This window comes from Cetorhinus maximus, unplaced genomic scaffold, assembly GCF_964194155.1.
Source record: "Cetorhinus maximus unplaced genomic scaffold, sCetMax3.hap1.1 HAP1_SCAFFOLD_323, whole genome shotgun sequence".
NCBI classification, from domain to species: domain Eukaryota; kingdom Metazoa; phylum Chordata; class Chondrichthyes; order Lamniformes; family Cetorhinidae; genus Cetorhinus; species Cetorhinus maximus.
Genome location: NW_027596273.1, coordinates 281,405 through 301,847, shown reverse-complemented (window position 1 = coordinate 301,847; position 20,443 = coordinate 281,405). Strand labels below are relative to the sequence as shown.

General features: G+C 44.0%; 2 protein-coding genes and 1 pseudogene across 3 annotated transcripts in view; 1 reads left to right on the top strand and 2 right to left on the bottom strand.

The window, feature by feature from the left end:
- Window positions 1-20,443, bottom strand: part of LOC144673274 (uncharacterized) — a 159,666-nt pseudogene that overhangs the window by 65,350 nt on the left and 73,873 nt on the right. The window lies entirely within an intron of this gene.
- The window catches only part of LOC144673275 (uncharacterized), a 50,677-nt gene that overhangs the window by 16,826 nt on the left and 13,408 nt on the right, over window positions 1-20,443 (top strand). The window contains 1 exon segment of the mRNA XM_078535190.1: window positions 14,109-14,959. Coding sequence (XP_078391316.1) covers window positions 14,109-14,959 — 851 coding nt within the window.
- LOC144673263 (uncharacterized) lies at window positions 42-4,299 on the bottom strand. The gene is made up of 3 exons (XM_078535182.1): window positions 4,272-4,299; window positions 2,089-2,739; window positions 42-70 (listed from the first exon to the last, which is right to left on the bottom strand). The coding sequence occupies exons 1-3, from the start codon at window positions 4,297-4,299 to the stop codon at window positions 42-44; spliced, it is 708 nt and encodes a 235-aa protein (XP_078391308.1).

Genomic DNA, 20,443 nt, shown 5'->3' with positions numbered 1-20,443 from the left:
GGAACTGTACTCAGTAACCTAGCTGTGATCTAACTAGTGTTTTATACAGATTTTGTATAACCTCCCAGAGCTTGTAATAAAAACAGAAAATGTTAGAAATACTCAGCAGCTCTGGCAACATCTGTGGAGAGTGTAGAGTTTGAGGTCTGTGATCTTTCATCAGCAGAAAATGCTGGAAGTATTTCCTGCTCTTGTATTCTATGTCTCAGCTAATAACAGAAAGTATCCTGTCAGCCTTTTTAATCACCTTATCTACCTCTCCTGTCACCTTCAGGGATCTGTGGACATGCACTCCAATGTCCTTCTGTTCCTCTACACTTCTCACCATCATACCAGTAATATTCTTTCCCCTTTGCCTTAGTTTTCCTCCCCAAATGTATTCATTACCTCATGCTTCTCCAGGCTGATCTCCATTTGCTACTTTTTTGCCCACCTGATCAGTCCATTGATATCTTTCTGCAGCCTATAGCTTTCTTCCTCACTGTTAAACACAAGGCTGCCAATATCTTAATCATGCCCTCTATGTTAAAGTCTAAATCAGTGATTTATACCATAAAAGCATGGGATCCTGCAGTAAGCCATTCAGAACTCCACTGGAAACAGCCTTCTGATCCCAAAAACACCTCTCAACCATTCCCCTTTGTGATCGGCCAGCACATGTGATGTATCCTGGTTTTCCCCACGTGGAACCAGATATACAATTCACAGGACTCGGATGCCCTGCCATCCCTTTATTTATCCAATTATTAATTCACTTAAGCAAAATAAACTAGTGATTAAAATAAATAAAGATTCATCGGCTACTCTCCAATCAGCATCTTCCATTGTGCTGAAGTCACCTTATTTTTATAGGAAATTAACAGAAATGTTTTCCTTTACTCTTATTACCTAAACACCTCAGAGTTTATTTTCCTGAAAAATTCAGACTTCTTCACTGTTTCAATCCCTGGTTAGTTTGATTTATCATTATGCCCTAGATTTGATTAATTAAATAATGACTAATTATATGATAAATTATCAATTTGTCTTTAGTTTTAGGCTAAATGAGTACTTTATAGTTGATCAATGCAGTGACCAGAGCTGTACCCAGTACTCTAGCTGTGCTCTAACTAGTGTTGCACACAATTCTAACATAATCTCCCTGCTCTTACATTCTAGTCCTCAGACACGAAAGTGTCCCAAATGCCTTTTTGACCACCTGCTCTACCCATCCAGCCACATTCAGGGATCTGTGGATATGCACTCCAAGGTCTCTCTGTTCCTCAAAATGGGATGATGCTGAGAAGTATATTGTTTATTCCCTTGTCTTGTTTACCCTCCCAAATTCATTATCTCACATTGCTCCAGATTGAATTCCATTTGCCATTTTTCTGCCCATCTGACCAGTCCTTTGATATCTTCCTGCAGTCCACAGCTTTCTTCCTCATTGTCAACCACACCAGCATCTATTGTATCATCTGCAAAATTCTTAAATGTAGGGGCAATGAGTAAGTCTAAATCATTGATATAAATCATAAACTGCGGAACCCCACTGGGAACAAACTTCCAGACATGATTCAGTCCTGGATGTGATTAACAGCAGCAATAACAGCAGAATCCAACCCCCGCTGTCGCATGTGAACTTGCTGGTGTCTCAGCAGGTTGTTTGACTGAGCGAATCCCTTCCCACACATGGAGCAGGTGAATGGCCTCTCCCCGGTGCGAACTCGCCGGTGTGTCAGCAGATTCCTTTTACTTTTAAATCTCTTCTCACAGTCAGAACATTTAAAAGGTCTCTGATCAGTGTGAACAAGTTGGTGTGTAGTGAGATGAGATGACTGACTGAATCCTTTGCCACACACAAGGCAAGTGTATGGTTTCTCCCCAGAGTGAACTCGCTGGTGGATCAGAAGGTCGGATGAATCAATGAATTCCTGCCCACACTCAGTGCAGGTGAATGGCCTCTCCCCAGTGTGAACTCGATGGTGTCTCACCGGGTGGGCTAACCGAGTGAATCCCTTCTCACAGATAGAGCAGGTGAATGGCCTCTCCCAGTGTGAGTGTGTTTGTGTTTCAGAAGATCCTTTTTGCTTTTAAATTTCTTCTCACAGTCAGAACAATGAAAAGATCTCTGATCAGTGTGAACAAATTGGTGTGTCAGAAGGTGGGATGAACAAGTGAATCTCTTACTACACACGGAGCAGGTAAATGGCCTCTCCCCAGTGTGAGTGCGTTTGTGGTTCAGTAAATCCTTTTTACTTTTAAAGCTCTTCTCACAGTCACAACATTCAAAAGGTCTGTTGTCAGTGTGAACAAGTTGGAGTGTCAGGAGGTGGGATGACTGAGTGAATCCCTTACCACATACTGTGCAGGTGAATGGCTTCTCCCCAGTGTGAGTGCGTTGGTGTGTCAGTAGATCCTTTCTGCTTTTAAAGCTCTTCTCACAGTCACAACATTTAAACAGTCTCTCATCGGAGTGAGCATGATGGTGAGTCCAGAGGTTTGATAAAGCATTAAATCCCTTCCCACATTCAAGGCAGGTGAATGGCCTCTCACCAGTATGAACATGCTGGTGTGTGTAGAGGCTGGATGACTGAGTGAATCCCTTCCCACACACGGAGCAGGTGAACGGTCTCTCCCCAATGTGACTGCGTCGATGAGTTTCCACCTCAGATGGGGAATTGAATCCTTTCCCACAGTCCCCACATTTCCACGGTTTCCCTATGGTGTGGGTATCCTTGTGTCTCTCCAGGTTGCAGGCTTAGTTGAAGCCTGACCACACACATACATGTACAGTCTCTCCCCGCTGTGAACAGTGTGATGTTTTTTCAGGCTGTGTAACTGGTTAAAGCTCTTTCCACAGTCAATTCACTGCAACACTGTCACTCGGGTGTGTGTCTGTCTTTGTGCTTTTCCAGTCACATTGATGTTTGAAATCTTTTCTTACAGACAGAACAGACAAATATTTCTCCTTCCACATTCAAAGGCCGATGACATTCAGGCCCTGGTGGAGCAATTGTCTCTGTCAGATCTTGATGTGATGTTTGGTTTGAATTTCCCATCTGCAAATCAAACCCTCCGAATACCCTGTAAAAAGAGTTTAATTTGAAATACTCAAAATATGCAATGAACAAACAGGCCATTCTGTCCAACTATTCTGCTAGTTTTATGCTTCTCCTCTCATTCCATCCAAATTATCTCAGCCTTTCAGTTTATCTTTCTAATCCCTTTTCTCTCACATACTCATCTAGTTTCCTGTTGAAATTATCAGTTTTCTTCCCTGAATGGTTTCCTGTGAGTTCCACATCCTCACCACTCTCTGAGTAAAGAAATTTCAAGTGGAAACATTGTCTCCATATCTACTCCATCCAACCCATTGATCATTGTAAAGACCTCCATCAGCTCACTGCTCACTCTTCCTTTTCTCAAGAAAAAAAGCCCCAATCCAAACTTTCCCAACGCCTGTATTTTTTTTTTGGTTTCCAAAACCCATCGCTGTCAGTCCAGGATAGAAATGCACAACATTCTCTCCTCCTGCTCCGGGTTTGTCACCGGGACATTTCCTCTTGGGTCCACTCGGTGCAAACGGGGAGTCGGTAGCTTCTCATTCGAGGTTTGCGGTTTACACAACATGTTTCCGGAGCCTCCCCGTCCACCCGCCGGATCCATCGCTCCCTCCGCCCCGCCATCCCCCACTTTACCCATTGTGGATCCGGGAAGCAAGCGTCTGTCCCTGGTCATGACTGACACTGCGCATGCTCCCAGCACTGGGTGGCACCGCGCCTGCGCACTGTTCCGCGGTGGTATGGATAGGGGACATTTTCCACCCGTGGGGTATGCTGCGTAAAAGCGACGCCATAGAGAATCCCAATTATAAACAGAATTTTTTTATTGCTTTCACATTGGGATCGGACGGCAAATAGGTAAGATTAAATCCGTGCTGGTTTTCCTTTCCATATTTGTCGGCGTGATTATTAATTTTGTCCCGAATCATTGTTTCAAGAAGTTTCCCCACGGCTGAAGTTAAACTGACTGACCTGTAGTTACTGGACTTATCTTTACCCTTTTTCAACAAAATTGTAACTTTGCAATTCTCCAGTCCTCTGAACCACCTCTGAGTCTTTGTAAGATTGGAAAATTATGGCCTGTGCCTCCACAATTTCCACTCTCACTTCCCTCATTATCCTTGGATGCAACTCATCCTGTCCTGGTACTTTATCAACTTTGAGCATAGACAGCCTACCTAATATCTCCTTCTTATCAATTTTAAATACTCCTAGTGTTTTAATTACCTCCTATTTCACCGTAGCCTGGTAGCATCTTCCTTGGTAAAGACAGATGCAAAGTATTCTTTCTCTGTGAAATATTATTCTCTCATTTATTCTCTCTCCAGGAAGAATGAGTCCATTGCCCTTTGTTGTTTCATTGGCCTTTATTGACTTTCATCATCCTTATTTGGCCTTTAATGCGAGGGGATTGGAGTACAAGAATGAATTTGTCTTGCTACAATTATACAGGGCTTTGCTGAGACCACAATTGCAACCCTGTGTGCAGTTTTGATTTCCAGATTTAAGAATACATTAGAGGTAGTACAGTGAAGATTCACCACCTTGGTCTCTGGGATGAAATGGTTGTCCTATGGTGAGTGACTGAGCAAATTGGTCTTATAATCTCAGGAGCTAAAAGATGAGAGGTGATCCCATTGAAACATATAAGATTCTGGAGGCAGGCATGGAGAGGTTGTCTCCCTGGCTGAAGAATCAAAAACATGGGGCGCAGTCTCAGGATTAGGAGCCAATCATTTAGGACTGAGAAGAGGAGAAATTTATTCACTCATGCTGTTGTGAGGCTTTGGAACTCTGTACTCCAGAGGATTTTGGATGCTCCATTGTTGAATACATTTAAGGCTGAAATAGACAAATTTTTGGTCTCTTGGTGAATCAATGGATTTGGGGAACAGGAAGAAAAGTGGAGTTGAAGCCAACGATCGGCCATGATCATATTCAATGATGGAGCAGGCTCGAGGGGCCCAATGGTCTATTCTGCTGCTATTTCTCATGAACTTAGGTCCAGAAAATCCTTTTAACCTGTGAAACTGATTCGATTTCTGATTCCCAGCTGTTTGTGTTTTAATCTTGTCCCATTAAGTAATTTTAACGTGACTGAAGATGGTTTTACTGATCAATGGACATTGAGCTGTCAGTGAATGCAGTACAGAAACCACTCGTTTAACTGTTCTGTGTGGAAATGGGAAACTGAAAAGGAAACGGTTAACAGGTGCACTTCTCTCCAATACTGAGGTTAGAGAGGGGAAATGTGTTGTTGACAGCAAGCAGTCTCAGGCATTCCATGTCTGATTGGTTGTTTTTACTTAATTGGAAAAAGTAGGGAAGTGTAACACAGAAATAAGAGGAGTTCATATACCACCACCCCCCCCACTCCCCCAACATTTTACATCATTATTTTGTTAAACACTCCAAGATTTAGTCTTTTTAATCCCATTTGTCGTCAATACTCGACTTTCCAAGAGCTTCTTATAAACTCTTCAACTCATCTGTGATGGGCCACTCTCTGTGCCAAGCCTGCCTTTTTAGGAAATAAATTGATCGTAATTTCTCTCTGTCAGACTAACTTTCTCTCTTTCTATGTATCTGTCTTTCTCACTCTGCATCATTCTCCATCAATCCCACTCTCCACCGTGTTTGGAAAATATATTGTTCTTCAATAGAAACAGGGGGAGGTCATTCAGCCATTGACACTACTCTGAATTCACTAAGAGAATTGCTGATCTGCCTATCAGCATCATTCCCTTACCTCCATATTCCTCGCTCAACAAAAACGGAAACAACTCTGGCAAACCTCCAGGAGGAGGCTAGGTGGGGGGTGTTCAACTCACTTGAGCATTTGTTTATTGAACCCAAGTCCAACACCTTAATCACTCGACGATCCTGCTGCATTGGAACCATTTGCTGACCGCTCATTGAACCAGACAGTTCACATTCCAATTGTCATGATGCGTTTCTTTTCCTCAAATGTTTCTTAGTTCTATTTTCATCAGAATGATGAATATTATTTCCGATTTGAAATGACTGACAAGTTTCTCTCGGTATTATAACAAGACTGTTTCCATTTGCTCAGCATTAACTGCATCCGGTAAGAGATACTTTGGGATTATTTGAACTTGGCTTCAACCCATGAACCCATAATTACCTGTCAGAAACGCACCCTGCACAATTCAGATGTTGAGGAGCCGCTTTGTCTCTATCTGCTCTGTGAAAGGAGAGCTGGATATTTGAAGACAACCGTTCTAAACGCCACCCTGAATAATCTGCTGTCGTGTCTCAGGATGTTCTCACCTCCTTATGTCAGCGAATGGAAACACCCCGAGCTGGGCTACAGTCAGTCTGCTTACGGGGGGAATGGGTAATTATGGGTTCACTGAGGGCTCGGTGATACACGTGATCCTGACAAATTCACGATGTGGGAAAGAGATTGTGACGAGAATCTGTGTATCTACATATGTACCATTATTACACAGAGATAAAAAGGAGGAAAACTGAAATGAATGGGGTGTATGAAGGCAGACATAAAGACAGAAGAATACATGATGGATGTACACTGCTTATAATGTACCTTTACTCTTCTGTGATTACAGATATCCTGTAACATGATAGTTCTGAACTTGATGTTGTCTATCATATTTTGCTTCAAGATTCAAACATCCACCTTCAAATTTGACATGTGGAGAATCTTCTCTGTTGCAGAGAGCTCGCTGCATTTCCAGAGACTCATCAGAGGTTTCAATGATGATGATGATGATGGTGATGGCGATCATTACTATTATTTTATGTCTATATAACAAAGAAACAGTGGAAAGTGGGAGGGATCCTCTTGTGACAGTTAATGAGGAAAGTAATGCCACACTAACCTGCACCTTTAAATTGAGGAATTGTAGACCTCAACGATATAGTCAGAAGGTCAGTAAACCTCCACCATGTCACACAGGAATGTTATTCCCACTCGGTCTGTAACAGTGGAACCATTCCCTCTGTAAGCAGACTGACTGTAGCCCAGTTCGGGGTGTTTCCATTCACTGACATAAGGAGGTGAGAACATCCTGAGACACGACAGCAGATTATTGAGGGTGGGGTTTAGAACAGTTGTCTTCAAATATCCAGCTCTCCTTTCACAGAGCAGGTAGAGACAACGCGGCTCCTCAGCATCTGAATTGTGTGGGGTGCATTTCTGACAGGTAATTATGGGTTAAACACATTTACTTCTTTAATTAGTTTTCTGAACATTATTTGAGCTAGAATTTTTAAAACCCGCAGGACTGAGCTTTTCCTGTTCAAACATTTACTTCAGATCTGAGCCTTAGAGATTCTGTCACTCAACCACTGTCCTCGGGAAGTTACATTAGAAGGAAAAGTGGTGACTTTGCACTGTCTCTATGAGGGCACACGGAGCATCAATTATTTATACTGGTCCCGGCATCCCCCAGACACACAGCCCGAGTTTATTCTGATGAAATACACCAGCGGCTATGCAGATAAAGCAGATTTTACAACAGCTCGTTTCTCTGCAGAGCTTAAGTTCACTACGTTGACTCTCTGGGGGCTGCAACTGACAGACACTGCAGAGAGTTACTGTTCCCCGAGGCTCACAGTGACAGAAATCAGTGAAACTCTCAAACAGAAACTCCCCTCGCTCTGGATACCTGGGCTCCAGCTGCTGACGCCTGATATAAGGGCGATCAGATGCTGACACGGTGCTGAGTCACGCTGCTGTGAGCTGACACACACTGAAATGGAGACAGGAAGCAGCCTCTTGTGTGAAGGGCTCACAACAGACTGATTCTGTGTCACTGAGGAATGTTCTTGAGTGTCAGCAATCGTTGTCTCTGTGCTGATCTGAATATTGAGCCATGATTTTAAGGAGATAAATATTTGATCAGAAGCAGGAAGGAAGGTTTAACCTGTACATTTTTTCTCTGATGGGTCTGTCTATCCGATTGGATTCTTCAATTTGTTTTCTCGGCTGCTCCTGGAGACAGTTGTGTGATAGTTTGACCCGAGGTTAATTTGATTTCCTCTAGATCTGTGTCTGAGCGCCTGACAGCCACATTGTGCAATCTGCCGAGATTCTATCTGACACCCAACAGACAGGAGCGCCCAGCCACAGTCCAAAGGTAGGTTTTGTACAGGGGTGAGACAGTTTTCCATCATTATAAGTCTGAGATAGAGCGCAGTAATACACGGCACAGTCAGCCAGCTGCAGCCCCGAAACAGTTAAACTGGTGAATTTAGTTGTGGCCTGGAGCTCAGATGATAAACGAATTCCGAAGTCATCTTCTGTCTGTTGTTGTTCATCCCAAGACCATCTCCACACAACAAACTGGAGTTCCTTGTCTGGTTGTTGCCAGCACCAATATAAATAATACAAGTTTTATGCAGTGCTATAGGTACACATTGAAGTGATTGTTCCACCTTCTCTCACACTCTTTGATGCCTTGGGCTGAGTAACTGAATCTCCAATGTAACATGTGTTCAGGAAGAAGACAAGACCGAGTATTAAAAAGTGAAACAATATTAACACTTTAGTTTGAATACAGTACGACTGGAGTCATCCTTATCGAAAATAAACATCCTAAGCACAACCCAGATGCTCAATATCTCCCTGGCCGCTGCCGAGTCCGAACCTGCCGGTCCCTTTATGACGTCAAACCCAGACTAGGACAGACCCCGTCAGAGGATTCTGTAGATTCATCATCACTTCCTCCTCCCATTGTTCTCCTACAATGACGCCATATGTTTAAATCAAATTGAAATGAGGGCCCTGGGTCACTTGCAGCCCTTTGGTCCACAGTATAAAGTCTCTGCTGATGGGGTCAGTCATTCAGTGAGTAGAGTCTATGGTGTGAGGTTAACTGCAGCCTTACTGAGTTTTGGAGATTTAGTTCCTGGGCTCGAATCGGTCAGTTTGCTGATTGTTTAGTTCTGCCCGTGTATGATGACCTACAAAGAGCATAAACTTCATTGTCATGTCCATTCCATGTTTACACTCTGTGTGATAGATTTCCACTGATCACTTATATCACTGCCATGCACCCGCTTTCCAGGTGACCTAGTGGTTGGAATTCAGTACTCTCTCCACTGTGACCTGTGTTCAATTCCCAGTTAATGCTGGGAATCTGAAGGAAAGAAAGAAATTGCAGATACTCAGCAAGCCCAGCATTTATGGAGAGAGAAAATGAGTTAACATTTCCAGTCATTACCTTATACGAAAAGAAATAAAACAAAATGGGAAATCAGAGATTACAGTCTGAAATTGTTGAGTCCAGGAGACAGTAAAGTGCTTAATGCAAAGATGAGGTGCTGTTGAGATTGTATTGAGCTTCATTGGAACATGACAGTAAACCATGGACAGAGATATCAGCGTGAGAGGAAGGTGGAGAATTAAGATGGCAGGTTATTGGAAGCTCGGGGTCATGATTGCAGACTGAGCAGAGATCTCTGCAAAGCAGTCACCCAACCAGTGTTTAGTTTCCTCAGTGTAGAGGAGGCAACATTGAGAACAGCAAATGTAGTATATTAAATTGATGGAAGTACTTATAAACCGCTGCTTCACCTGGAAGGAGAGGTTTGGCCCTTGAATGGTGAGGAGGGGATAAAAGGGTAGGTGATACATTGCCTTTGTTCACTTGGAAAGATGCCGTGAGCAGGGGATTGCTTGTCGGGGGTGAGAGAGAAGTGGATCGTGGATCACAGAGGGAATGGTCCCTTTGAAATTTTGAAAGGAGAGGCGGAAGGGGAACATAGGTTTGCTGGCAGCATCACACTGGAGATGACCTGTTGAATATGGGGGCTGGTGGGGTGGAAAGTGAGGATAATGGGAAACCAATCGGGCTTCTGTAAGGGAGTGGAAGATGTGAGGGAATTGGTTCGAGCATGGTCCGAGCATTGTCGAAGGACCTGTCAAACACAATATCTGGGGGTTGGGGGTGGGAGATCTTCAGTTGAGGAAAAAGGAGGATATATCCGAGGTGCTGTTACAGAAGGTTGCAACATCAGAACAGGTGTGGTTTTGATGGAGAAGCTAAGGGAATGAAATCGAATCCTTACAGGGTCTATGGATTAAGGATGTGGTAGCTCTGGGAAACGCTGGCCTTATGATGAATATTTGTTGATAGCCTATCCCCAGTGATTCATTCATTCACTCGACTCGCTAAGACACGAGTGAGTTCACATGTAAATGCACGGGTTGGATTCTGCTGTTATTGTTGCTGTTTTAGGGACTGTTGATTGTTCATCAATTCCCAATTCCCTTCTTTCTCCTGGATAATGGAGAGTCCGTTCACTTCAGTTTCAGTCCAATTTATTTCCTAATTTTATCAATTTCCCCAAGTGTCCACTCCATTACAACAACAAAAAAACACTATGAACTAAGTGGAACTTTCCATAGAACCATAGAACACTACAGCACAGAAAACAGGCCATTCGGCCCTTCTAGTCTGTGCCGAACTATTATTCCGCTAGTCCCATTGACCTGCACCTAGTCCATAACCCTCCAGACCTCTCCCATCCATGTATCTATCTAATTTGTTCTTAAAACTTAAGAGTGAGCCCGCATTTACCACGTCAGATGATAGCTCATTCCACACTCTCACCACTCTCTGAGTGAAGAAGTTCCCCCTAAACCTTTCCCCTTTCACCCTAAAGCCATGTCCTCTTGTGTTTATTTCTTCTAATCTAAGTGGAAAGAGCCTACTCGCATTTACTCTGTCTATACCCCTCACAATTTTGTAAACTTCTATCAAATCTCCCCTCATTCTTCTACGCTCCAAGGAATAAAGTCCTAACCTGTTTAATCTTTCCCTGTAACTCAACTCATTAAGACCCAGCAACATCCTAGTAAATCTTCTCTGCACTCTCTCAATCTTACTGATATCCTTCCTGTAGTTAGGCGACCAGAACTGCACACAATACTCCAAAGTTGACCTCATCAATGTCTTATACAACCTCACCATAACATCCCAACTCATATACTCAATACTTTGATTTATGAAGGCCAGTATGCCAAAAGCTTTCTTTACAACCTTGTCTACCTGTGACGCCATTTTCAGGGAATTATGTATCTGAACTCCCAGATCCCTTTGTTCCTCCGCACTCCTCAGTGCCCTACCATTTACTGTGTATGTTCTACCTTGGTTTGACCTTCCAAAATGTAACACCTCACACTTTTCCGCATTAAATTCCATCTGCCATTTTCTGGTCCATTTTTCCAGTTGGTCCAGATCTCTCTGCAAGCTTTGTAAGCCTTCCTCGCTGTCCACAACGCCTCCAATCTTAGTGTCATCAGCAAACTTGCTGATCCAATTCACCACATTATCATCCAAATCATTGATATAGACAACAAACAACAATGGTCCCAGTACAGATCCCTGGGGCACACCACTAGTCACAGACCTCCAGTCTGAGAAGCAATCATCCACTACCACTCTCTGTCTTCTCCCACACAGCCAATTTTGAATGCAGTTTACAACCTGTCCATGGATACCAAGTGTCTGAACCTTCTGAACTAACCTCCCATGTGGGACTTTGTCAAAGGCCTTACTAAAGTCCATGTAGACAACATCCACAGCCTTTCCTTCATCTACTTTCTTGGTAACCTCCTCGAAAATCTCTACAAGGTTCGTTAAACACGACGAATGGCGGATCATTCACCCAGCATTCCCCGCGGTACAGAATACCCCCTAGCCACACCACAGGAGACTGTTGCGCAGGCGCAGTATGGAACAGGTCTTGGCGCATGCCGACTGACACAGGCTTGTTTTTCACATCTGCAGCTGGGAAGCAGCGGCCACTCGGTGGGATCGATGAGCCCGGATATGTACGGGGAGGCGTCATAAAAATCAGGTGTAGGCCTGAAGGTCCGAACAAGGATCTATCGGAATCTATCGGTGCGTTTGCACCGAGCGATTCGACAGCTGTAGCGCTTCTAATTACAACCATGTTAACGACTGCTATCTTTATTGGGGTCAATGTACAATAGGCCGCATGCGCAGCCTCCATCTTTATCGGTGCCAATAGGCACTAGGTCGCATGCGCAGTCGCCATCTTTATCGGGGGTGAATACACACTAGGCCGCATGCGCCGTCGCGATCTTTATGCAGGGGGCATTGTGTAGACGGCGCAAGCGTGATCGTTCTGCGGCCTGGAGCTGGAGGAGAGATTTCTATCCTGTACTGGCAGTGATGGCTTTTGAAAATTCCTTTTAGAGGGGATTAGAAGCCGTGGGGCACGTGGTGGAATTATAGACAGCAAACTCTTTGTTACTTCTGAATATTTATTCTGCACTGATATTGGTGGCTTTTGAAGCTTTTTTTCCAGGGTATTAGAAGAGGAAGGATTTACAGATGAGAAACTCAAACCAAACATCACAATAAGATCTGACAGAGTCACTCGATTCATCAGAACCTGAATATCATCAGCATCTTAATGTGGAAGGTAAAAAGCTGCAAATGCAACTTGTCTTTTGCACTGACATGCTGGGCATCATCATTGAGGTTGGAGTTGTTTGTGGAGCCTCCTCCTCCAGTGAGTTGTTTAATTGTCCACCGCCATTCACCACTGGATGTGGCAGGACAGCAAAGCTTAGATCTAACCTATTGGGATCATTTAGCTCTGTCTGTTGCATTCTGCTTCCGCTGTTTGACATGTCTGTAGTCCTGTGTTGTATCTTCACCAGGCGGATGCCTCATTTCTCAATATGCCTGGCGCTGCCACACATTTTTTAAATTCATTCATGGGATGTGAGAATCACTGGCTAAGCCAACATTTATTGCCCATCCCTAATTGCCCTTGAGGAGATGGTGATGAGCTGCCTTCATGAACCGCTGCAGTCCATCACTGTTTCTTGAACTACTGCAGTCCGCTGCTCTCCTACATTCCTCATTGAACCAGGGTTAATTCCTAAGCTTGATGGTAATGGCAGAAATGAGGGATAGGCTGGGCCATGAGGTTACACATTGTGGTTGAATACAATTCTGCTGCTGCTGATGGCTCACAGCGCCTCATGGATGTCTAATTTTGAGCTGCTGGATCCTCTTTGAATCTATTTCATTCAGCACAGCGGTAGTGCCACAGAACATGATGGAGGGTATCCTTAGTGTGTGAAGACAGCACTTGGCCCACCTGACTAGTCCAGTGATATCTTTCTGCACTCTTACAGCTTTTATTTTTATTGTTAACCAGTACTGAGGCCTGCAGAACATCACTGGAAACAGCCTTCCATTCACAAAAACACACATTGACCATGCACCACCGCTTCCTGCCATTAGCCAATTTTGCATCCAATTTGCCACTCCTTCTAGGGTGCTATGAGCTTTTACTTTCCTGCCCAGTCTGCCATGTGGGATCTTGGTCAATGTGGAGAAAATGTTTCCACGTGTGAGAGAATCCAAAACTCGGGGCCAGAAATACAAGACAGTTACTGAGGAATCCAATAAGGAGAAATGTGTTCACTCTGAGATTGGTTAGAATGTGAAACTCGTTGACACAGGAAGTGATTGAGGCAAAATGCTTAGATGTTTCAAAAGGAAACTAACTGATTACATGAGAGAAAAGGGAATAGAAAGATAAGCTGAAAGGCTGACTTGAAGCAGATGGAATGGAAGGGGATGAGTTTGGAGCATAAATATGGGCACAAACTTGCTGGACTGAATGGTCTGTTTCTGTGCTCTATATTCTAAGTAATTCTGTGTGAACTCCTTTTACAGGGGATTAGAACGGGAGGATTTACAGACAGGAAACTCAAGTCAAATATCACATCAGGATCTGACAGAGTCATTCGATTCATCAGGACCTGAATATCATCGGTCTTTGATTGTGAAAGGGGAAATGTTTGTGTGTTCGGTCTGCGGGAAAATATTTCAAACATCAGTGTGACTGGAAAAGCATTGAGACACACACACCCGAGTGAGAGTGTTCCAGTGAACTGACTGTGGAAAGATCTTTAACCAGTTACAGATCCTGAAAAAACATCACACCATTCACAGTGGGGAGAGACCGTACACGTGTTCTGTGTGTGGATGAGGCTTCAACTGATCGTCCAACCTGGAGAGACACAAGGACACTCACACCATGGAGAAACTGTGGAAATGTGGGGACTGTGGGAAGGGATTCAATTACCCGTCTGAGCTGGACACTCATCAACGCAATCACACTGGAGAGAAACCCTGTAAATGCGGGGACTGTGGGAAGGGATTCAATTATCCATCCCAACTGGAGATTCATCGGCGCAGTCACACCGGGGAGAAACCATTCACCTGCTCCATGTGCAGGAAGGGATTCACAGAGTTATCCAAGCTGCACATGCACATGCGAGTTCACACCGGGGAGAGGCCATTTTCCTGCTTGGTGTGTGGGAAGGAATTTGCACAGTTATCCACCCTGCTGACACACCGACGTGTTCACACTGACATGAGACCTTTTAAATGTTCAGAATGTGAGAAGAGTTTTAAAAGCAGAAGTGAGGTGGTAACACACCAACGCACTCACACTGGGGAGAGGCCATTCATCTGTTCTCTGTGTGGGAAGGGATTCACTCAGTCTTCCACGTTGCAGAAGCACCAGAGAGTTCACACTGGGGAGAGGCCGTTCATCTGCTCCATGTGTGAGAAGGGATTCACTCAGTCTTCCAGTCTCATGGAGCACCAGAGAGTTCACACTGGCGAGAAGCCATTCACCTGCTCGGAGTGCGGTAAGGGATTCACCCATTCATCCCACCTGCTGACACACCAGCGAATTCATACTGGAGAGAAGCCATTCACCTGCTCTGTGTGTGGGAAGGGATTCACTCAAAAATCAAGCCTGCTGGGACACCAGCGACTTCACACTGGGGAGAGACCGTTCACCTGCTCTGAGTGTGGGAAGGGATTCACTCGGTCATCCAACCTGGTGACTCACAAGCGAATTCACAAGTGACTGCAGAGGTTGGATTCTGCTGTTGTTGCTGCTGTTAATTACATCCAGGATTGAACAGTGTTCATTCTAACAGCTGGTGTTTCTTTCTGCTGATGTTTATAATCCCTGTAACTGGGCTGGAGTTTAATATTCTGTGAAATAAATCAGGCCTCGCAGTATCTGTGGAGAGAGAAACAGAGTTAATGTTTTGAGTCCATATAACTCTCGTCCTTCGAGGAAGAGTTATACTGGACTCAAAACATTCAATCTGTTTCTCTATCCACAGAAGTTGACAGACCTGCTGAGTTTTTCTGGCATTTCCTGTTTATATTTCAGAATTCCAGCATCTGCAGTTTTAAAAACATTGTTGTTGATTTTTGTCCTGAGTGTTTAACATCACCTGGCTGGAGGTCAGAAAGGACAATCTGGGGGAAGATCGTACGGCAGGAACAGAACTTCAGCCTGGACACAGTCCTTCAGGGTCACACCGAGAGGGACAAACGGCACTTTGGTCTTTCTCATCTCTCTCCACTGACCAAAGTCTCCGTGTGGGTTAATCCTGAGGTGTGTAAGAAATAAGTCCCAGCCGCTCATGGTTCAGAGCTCCTAGACTCGGAACAGAAGGCTCCTTTACAACTATGTTTAGAGTCAGGAAGAACAACAGTGAATGCTGGAAACGTGCTGTCAAATCAGAGATTGGTGTAAAACTGTGACCTGTTCCTGACTGACAGTGAAATGGCAGGTTTAAGTTTCCAGTCTGGAAATGATTGTGGTAATTATCCTAGAATATTTAATGTGACAGTCCTGAATCTACCATTTTGAGGCAGGTGTTACTTTGTTTTCAAGAAACCTTTTGAAAGTAAGTTGGTTAAAGTCTGCAATTAAATTAGGAGGAGTTTACATGAGCCTGTTAACTGTTGCTATAATTAAACAACAGGCATTTGATCTTAATATAAAGAAGGGTACAGTAGCTTAATGGTTATCTTACTGGGTTAGTAACACAGAAGCTGACCTGATAATCTGGTAGATGTGAGTTCAAATCCCACCACAGAAGTTGGGGAATTTAAATTCTATTAACTGAATAAAAAGCTGGTATCACATGAAACTACTGTGTGGTTGTAAAAGTCTAACTGGTTCACTGACATCCTTTAGGAAAGGAACCTGTACTCCTAACCTCACCTAGTGACTCCAGAATCAGAGTAACGTGGCTGACTCTGAAATGCTCTCTGAGCCACTCAGTTATACCAGAACCATGTCCTAAAAGGCATCTCATCACCACCTTCTCAAGGACAATGATGGATGGGCAATAATTGGTGACCTTGCCAATGACACCTGCGAGAGCTTGCCCTTGTTGACCTGATCTAAACCTGTCATAACATCCCAGAAATAGCTGCAAATCAAGAAATGGAAGGGAGGAAGTAACTCAAGAAAATTACAATCAGCCATGATCTGATTGAATGGCGGAGGAGGCTCGAGGGACCGAGTGGCCTTCTCCTGTTCCTAATTCGTATGTTTGTACGTACATCTATCAATCTCCTTTCAATCTCTTTTGCTCCAAGGAGAACAATCCCAGCCTTTCCAACCCAACTTTATAACTAAAACCCCAATTCCTGGAACCATTCTGGTAAATCTCCTTTGCATCGTCTCAAGGACCTTCTCATCTTTTCTAAAGTGTGGTGAACAGAACTGGACTCTAATTTGGCCCAAACCAGATCTTTATAAAACTTCAGCATAACTTTCCTGCTTTTGTGCTCAATATCTCTATTTATTGAAGTCCAGGCTCCCATCTGGTTTGCTAATCACTCTCTCAATATGAACTGCCTCCAAAGATCAGTGGACATGCACCCTCCCTTTGTCCCTCCACACTCTTTAGAATGGGCCATTAAGTTCATATTGCCTCTTCCAATCCCTTCTGCCAAAATGCATCACCTCACACTTCTCTGTATTCAACTCCATCTGCCACTTGCCTGCCCATTCTGCTAGCCTATCATGCCCTGTTGCAGGCGATTTGTATCATCGTCACTCTTTGCCACTCCTTCAAGTTTGGCATCATCGGCATATTTAGAAATTTTATTCTGCCTTCCAAAATTCTAGTCATTTATATATAGTAAACAAAGAGTGGTCCCAGCACTGACCCTTGGGGAACATCACTGTACCAGCCTCAAATGATAGAAGAATAGAGCAGGAATGGTGGCCATTTGGCTCTTTGTCCCTGTCTCTGAAAATGTTACCATTCTGTCCCACTCCCCTGCTGTTCCGGTATCGACAAGGTGGATGTGGAAAGGATGTTTCCTCTTGTGGGTGAGTCCAGAACTAGGGGGCACTGTTTGAAAATTAGGGGTCGCCCTTTTAGGACAGAGATGAGGAGAAATGTTTTCTCTCAGAGGGTTGTGTGACTTTGGAACTCCCTGCCTCAGATGGAGGTAGAGGTGGGGTCACTGAATATTTTTAAGGCAGAGGTAGATAGATTCTGGTTAGACAAGGGAATCAAAGACTATTGGGGATAGATGGGAAGGCGGAATTCGAATCACAAACAGATCAACCATGATCTTATTGAATGGCGGAGAAGGCTTGAGAGGCCGAGTGACCTACGTATGCTCCTATTTCATATGTTCATATAAATCTTTCCTTATTAAGTAAAAGCCGAAATCACTTTTGAAAGTTACCTTTGGATCTGCTTCCACCAGTCATTCAGACAATGTGTTCCAGATCATCAGAACTCACTGAATAAAATAATCTCTTCTCATCTTCACCCTGGATTTTTTGCCAATTATTTTAAATCTGTGTTCTGCAGCTACCAACCATCCTGCCAATGAAAACAATTTCTCCCTTTGTAGATGATAACTCCTCAAAATGTCCACACCTCTATTAAATCGCTTGGTAACCTTCTCTGCTCTAAAGAGAACAATCTCAGCTTCTCCAGTCTCTCCTCAAAACTGAAACTGCTCATTCCCAATTCCATTCTAGTAAATCTCCCATGCTCCCTCTGCAAGGGCTTGACATCTTTCCTAAAGTGTGGTGCTCAGAACTGAACACCCGACTTAAACTTGAGGATGAATCAGTGATTTGTAAAGATTCAGGATAAGTTCCTTACTTTTGTTCTCCATGTCTCCATTGATAAAGCCAAGGGTTATCTGTAAAACAAAACAGCTGGATAAACCTTTCCTGCTCCCTTCAAAGATTTGTGTCTATACACTCCCAGGTCACTCTGTTCTTGCACTCTGTTTAAAATTGTACCATTTAGTTTATTCTGCCTCTCATTCGTCCTCCCAAAATTCAGCATTGACTGTGAATCACTTTGGGATGTTCTGAGGGTGTGAACGGTTCTAAAGGAACACAAGAACTTTCTCTTTTAAAGCTGATTAAAAGTTGTAGATTTTGAATCAAAGATTAAATTCAGATTGATCTTCAAAGTTAACTATTTTACTGCAGAGACAAGTCCAACTGGGAGTCAGTGAATTAAGAGGAAAGGTCCCAGACAGCGGTTCTTCAAGGTACACTGCAGGCCCGACAGCTCAATCAGCCCCACTCTCAGCTCAGGAGACCTCAACAACTCCACATACTGTCCACAGGGGAGCTCTCCTGGTGCAGTGGGACCAACATTTGTGTTTTAACTAACACCACCTAAAGAAACTGGATTAATCGGTCACTGGTCTGATTGCTACTTATAGAAATTAACTGTGCACAACTGGCTGTTGTGAAACAGTAACAACTTGTATTTATATAACATGATTAATGTGCTTCAGACAAGTTTCATAAAACAAAAGTTGACACCGAGTCACATAGGGGTTATTTTGGTAAATGGCCAAAGTTTGATTGGAGAGGCAGATTGTAACAAGAATCTCGAATAGGAGAGAGGTTAAGAGGTTTAGGGAGGGAATTTCGGAGCTTCACACCTGGGCCTGGTGACCAATGCAGTAATTAAAATCAGGGGTGCTAAAGAGGTCAGAATGTGAAGAGTGCAGATATCTCAGAGGGTGTGTGATTGGAGATTACAGAGATAGGGAGGGAAGAGGCCATGGAACAATTTGCAAACAAGGATGCAAATTTTAAAACTGAATCATTGCTTCACCAGGAGCCAATCACACACGACATCAACATTATCATTGACCAGAAACTAAACTGAAACAGCCATATAAATACTGTGGCTACAAGAACAAGTCAGAAGCTAGGAATTATATGGCAAGAAACTAAGCTCCCGACATCCCAAAGCCTGTCCACCATCTACAAGACACAAGTCAGGTGTGTGATGGAATACTGCCCACTTGCCTGGATGAGTTCAACTTCAATAACACTCAGGAATCTCGACACCATCCAGGCCAAAGCATCCTTTGGCACCTCGCTTGCTTGGCACCCCATCCACTAGCTTAAACATTCACACCCTCCACCAGTGACAGCAGTGTGTACCATCTACAAGATGCACTGCAGCAATTCACTAAGGCTCCTTCGACAGCACCTTCAAAACCTGCAACCTCTACCACCTAGAAGGTCAGCAGAAACATGGGAACACCACCACCTGCAAGTCCCCCTCCAAGAAACACTCCATCCTAACTTGGAACTCTATGGTCATTCCTTCACTATCACTGGATCAAAATCCTTAAACTCCCTTCCTAACAGCACTGTGGGTGTACCTACACCACATGGACTGCAGCAGTTCAAGAAGGCAGCTCACCACCACCTTCTCAAGGGCAACTAGGGATGGGCAACAGATGCTGGCCTAGCCGGGTCACCCATATCCTGTAAAAGAATAAATCAAAAATGGTGAGGAATGGATGAACGGGACTTGGTGTGAAAAAGCACAGGGGCAGAGTTTTGGATGATTACATGTTTCCACGTGGGGGTGGGATGAATATGAGAGTCTGGCCTGGAATGTATTGGAATCGTCAAGTCTAAAGGTAACACGGGCGTGGATTAGGGTTTCAGCATCAGATGATCTAGGGTGGGGTTGAGACAGGCGACGTTATGGAGGTTGAAATATCTGGTATTAGTGATGGTGTAGATATGTGGTCAGAAACTCATCTTGGGGTTAAATCTGACACCATGATTGTGAAGAGTGTTGTTCAGCCTCAGACAGTTCCCAGGGAGAGGGATGGACTCAGTGGTTAGGGAACGGAATTTGTAGTGGTGACTGAAGACAATGGCTTTGGTCTTCCCAATTTTTAATTGGAGGAAATTTCTGCTCCAGTACTGGGTGTTAGATAAGCAGTTTGATAATTTAGTAACAGTGGAGGAATGGAGAGGGATGGTGGTGAGGTAGAGCTGGGCATTGTCAGTGTACATGTGAAAACTAACACGGTGCTTTTGGATGATGTCACCTACTGGCAGCATGTAGATGAGAAATAGGAGGGGCCAAGGATAGATCCTTGAGGGACACCAAGTTCAAGGGCTTTGGAGAGGAAAGGGAAATTGGAGATGGGGAGTAGGTTGCAACGACAGTGGAGTGAAGGGTTGTTTTAGGATGTATGGTGATGGTGCAGTTAAAGATGAGGACAATATCAAGA